We start from the raw sequence: 3,586 nt of genomic DNA, 5'->3' as shown, positions 1-3,586 counted from the left end.
CAGCGCTCGCCAGCCCGGGCCGGGACCATGGACAGGCGGCTCCTGGCCGGGGAGAAGAGGCGGCTCAGCGCCTGCCTGGTGTGCCGGATGTGCTGCATCGGTCAGTACCCCCTGCCTGCCCGGGGACACGGGCTCCATCCATCCCCACGGGCTCCATCCATCCCCGGTGGGCGCCGGAGTGGGGAAGGGACGCGACACCGCGGATCTGGAGGGGTTTGGTGCAGGAAAATCCCTAAAAACAAAACACAGCTTCTCCTGGCCGGGGATATGGGCTTCATCCATCCCCAGTGGGTACCAGGGTTGGGAAAGGATGTGATACTGCTGCTCTGGAGGGGTCGACCAGCAGAAAATCCCTAAAAACAAAAGTGGGGTGACACAGCTTCTCCTGCCCGGGGATATGGGCTCCATCCATCCCCAGTGGGTACTGGAGTGGGGAAGGGACACGATACCATGGATCTGGAGGGGTCTGGTGCAGGAAAATGCCTAAAAACAAAAGTGGGGTGACACAGCGTCCTACAACTGGCACCAGCAGCCCCGAGGCTCCTGCAGCCGTGCCAAGGCTCGGATGGGAAGTGAGGGTGGATGTGGCTCAGCCCACAGGTGGTTTTTGGCGCCTGGTTCCTGTGCTGTGCCCTGGGGACAGAGGGGGACACAGGGAGGGGACACTTGTGTCACCCCGTGCCACGTGTTCGGGGGAAGCCGCAGGGTGGGTGAGGAAGAGGAAGAACCGTTGGGTGGTGCTTTCCAGTCTGCGTGGATGGAGACATGGGGAGGTTTTCCTGATGGTCCCTGGGGCTGTGCAGGGACCCCCAGCGATCCCCCCACCCCAGGAGGGGGTTCTGGGGCTGTCCTGGGGAGCTTGCCCTCGGAAATGCTGGTTTTTTTTCCTTTTTCTCGATTTTTGACTTAAAACCAAAGCAAGGGGTGCTGCTGCCTGGTAGACCCTGATGTCAGAGATGTGTTTTGGGTGAGCAGGGCCTTTCCCAAAATATCCATAGGATCCTCTGGGCTGGAGATGCAGTGCTCAGGGTTGCGTGCCGTGGGTTGGTGCTGGGGATCTCCCTGTGCTCCAAGGTGATGTTGTTAAATCCAGCTGGACACAGGGCTGCCCTGAGCCCCCCTCAGTGCCTGGGGAGCTGAGTGAGACCCCCCTGCCCTGTGAGACCATCTCCTTTCGCCTGTTTGCCTGTGTTTTTCCTCTGGTATTATTTTTTCATGGAGCAAAAAGCCTGCCTGGAGCTCCCCCATCGCTGCTTGGTGTCACCACAAATCTCCCATCCCGTCCCCCTGGCACCCCCGGGGATGGCACCCACGTTGTCACCCTGTCCTGGCAGCACTCAGAGCTCCCAGTGTCCGGCCAGGGCTGAGCTGTGGGACAGAAATAAACATTAAATCCTGGCAATCCAATGAACCAAAAATACAGGGACAGAATAAGCTGCTAATTGCAGGACCCGTTCCGGGACATCTGGGGGTTTATGTAACACCCTAAAGCCTTCCAGGAGTGGGCAGGGCAGGGGGGACACCCTCCTAAAATCGGGCAAACCCCCCTGTGCTGCCTCTGGGGAGGTGGGGAGGCACAGAGGGGATGAATTCTGGTTGTACCTATCCCAGTCATCCGCGCTGCTTTCCTTAAAGTATCCTTATTCTCAGCGGGGAAAATGAAAGGTGTGTTTGGTTCTGCCGGGCATTTCCCTGCCCTGGGGCTGTGCTGGAGCCTCGGGAGCGGCCCCATCCCGCAGCATTCCCTGAATCAGCTGCCTCTGTTCCCTGTGCCCCGTGCTGGCACCGCCGGCCATCCCTCTGTCTCTTCCCCTCATTTCAAAGTCGTTTGAGTTTCTGCATGAGAACCACTGACCAAGAGCTGCCTTTGTCTCCCTCTGACAGATGAACGGGACAGAGTCCAAAAGAAAACCTTCACTAAATGGGTCAATAAACACTTGATGAAGGTAAGAGTCACGGATTTTGTTATAAAGCCACTGAAATGACCATCCCTCTGCCTGTTGCAGCTCAGGACTGGCAGATAAATGCCTTTTTAAGGGTTTTAAAGGTTTTTTTGTAATGCCAGCGCTGTTTGTTTTGAGCGTTCATGTGAGTCAGAGCAGAGCAGGATGTGCTGGAAATGTGCTGGAGCCTTTGGAGGGCACTGTAGCATCACCACAGATCCCTTTTATTGCCTTTCCCTCCTGGGCACCTGATCCTTGCTTGACATGAGGTTTGTGCATCCTGGGGGAAAGGAGGGCATCCTGAATCCCCCCTCTCATCCCCTTGCCAGGAAAAAGGACCATTTTTGTCCTTTGAAGGATGCTCCAGGATGGAGACAAGATGCAGAGTTTGTTAAGCAGGATTAACATTGCACCACGAGGTGCCTCCTGCTTTCTTGGTTAATGCTGGGGGGGTTTTAATTAATTCTCCATTTGCCAAAAAAAAAAAAAAAAGAGGAAAAAAAAAATGGTTTGAGCACTAGGTGTCCCAGCTGTGTTTTCCTGCCAGCTTTGCAAAGCTCTGTGCCAAGCTTTTGGCTGCTTCCTAAACCTTGCAGAGGAGGGGAAAACAGAGAAAAAATCTTGAGGCTGCTGGGGGAGAACATCCAGGGATTCCCAAGTGGGTAAAAGCCCAGGACAAGCTCTGGGTGTTGGGGGAAGAGAGGCAGCACCTGGTGCCCATGGGAAGCTGCTCTGCTGCCAGGTGGGAGCTGTTTTGGGAGGAATGGGAGAAGTTAAATTCAGGGGATTAACTGAATCATGGGGTTACCTGGGGTGCAGATGGTGTCACAGTTGGATTTTGTGCGTGGAATTGGCAGCAGCTTCTGCCAGGCCCTTTGGGAAGGGGGAGGCTGCTTTCCCTGGCCATGATTTTGCTTTTTCTGGTGATGATTTTGCTTTCCCTGGTGATGATTTTGCTTTTCCTGGCGATGATTTTGGTATCACTGATGGCTTTTCCCCTCCCCAGGTGCGCAAGCACATCAATGACCTCTATGAAGACCTGAGAGATGGTCACAACCTCATCTCCCTCCTGGAAGTGCTGTCAGGAGTGAAGCTGGTGAGTCCCCAGGGCTGGGCAGGGATCCTGGAGTGCCCCTAAACCCTCTCCATCCTCTCCCTGCTCCCCTTCACCCTTCAGCTGTCTTATCTCACCCCATGGTTCCATTTCAAATGTCTGTCATTGTTTCTTTTATTATCATTTTATTATTTACTATTATATTTATCACTGTATTTTTTTATTTATTTATTTGTACTCAAACCCCTGCTCCCCTGGCTGGTCTCTCACCTGATTATGGTGCCTTGACTAAAACCCTCTTCTCGCCAAGTTTTACACACCTTCACCTTCCAGATGTGGCTCCATATTTAAAACCATGGAAAACAGCAGAATTTGAGCAAAAACTGCTTCTGTGGCAGCGTGCCCAGCAGTTTGTCTCAGATGTGACACTCCTGCCTCGTGCTCAGCTCCTGGGTTTGTAGCAGTCACTGGTGCCTGGAGCATCGTAGAGTTCCCCCTCCTTCCTCCTCCTCCTCCTCCTCCTCTTCCCTCTGTGACTGGCACATTCCCTCAGCTCTGGGAAGATCCCCATTGCCGTAGCACAGCAGGA

The 3,586-nt window shown here is 54.1% G+C and overlaps 1 protein-coding gene across 1 annotated transcript in view; it reads left to right on the top strand.

Annotated features, from left to right (window-relative positions):
• Positions 1-3,586, top strand: part of MACF1 (microtubule actin crosslinking factor 1) — a 137,932-nt gene that overhangs the window by 29,919 nt on the left and 104,427 nt on the right. The window contains exons 2-3 of the mRNA XM_031062038.1: positions 1,885-1,946; positions 2,950-3,039. Coding sequence (XP_030917898.1) covers positions 1,885-1,946; positions 2,950-3,039 — 152 coding nt within the window. The remainder of the gene's footprint in view (positions 1-1,884; positions 1,947-2,949; positions 3,040-3,586) is intronic.

The sequence above is a fragment of the Geospiza fortis genome, unplaced genomic scaffold, assembly GCF_000277835.1.
Source record: "Geospiza fortis unplaced genomic scaffold, GeoFor_1.0 scaffold432, whole genome shotgun sequence".
NCBI classification, from domain to species: domain Eukaryota; kingdom Metazoa; phylum Chordata; class Aves; order Passeriformes; family Thraupidae; genus Geospiza; species Geospiza fortis.
This window is presented reverse-complemented; position numbering and strand designations above follow the sequence as displayed.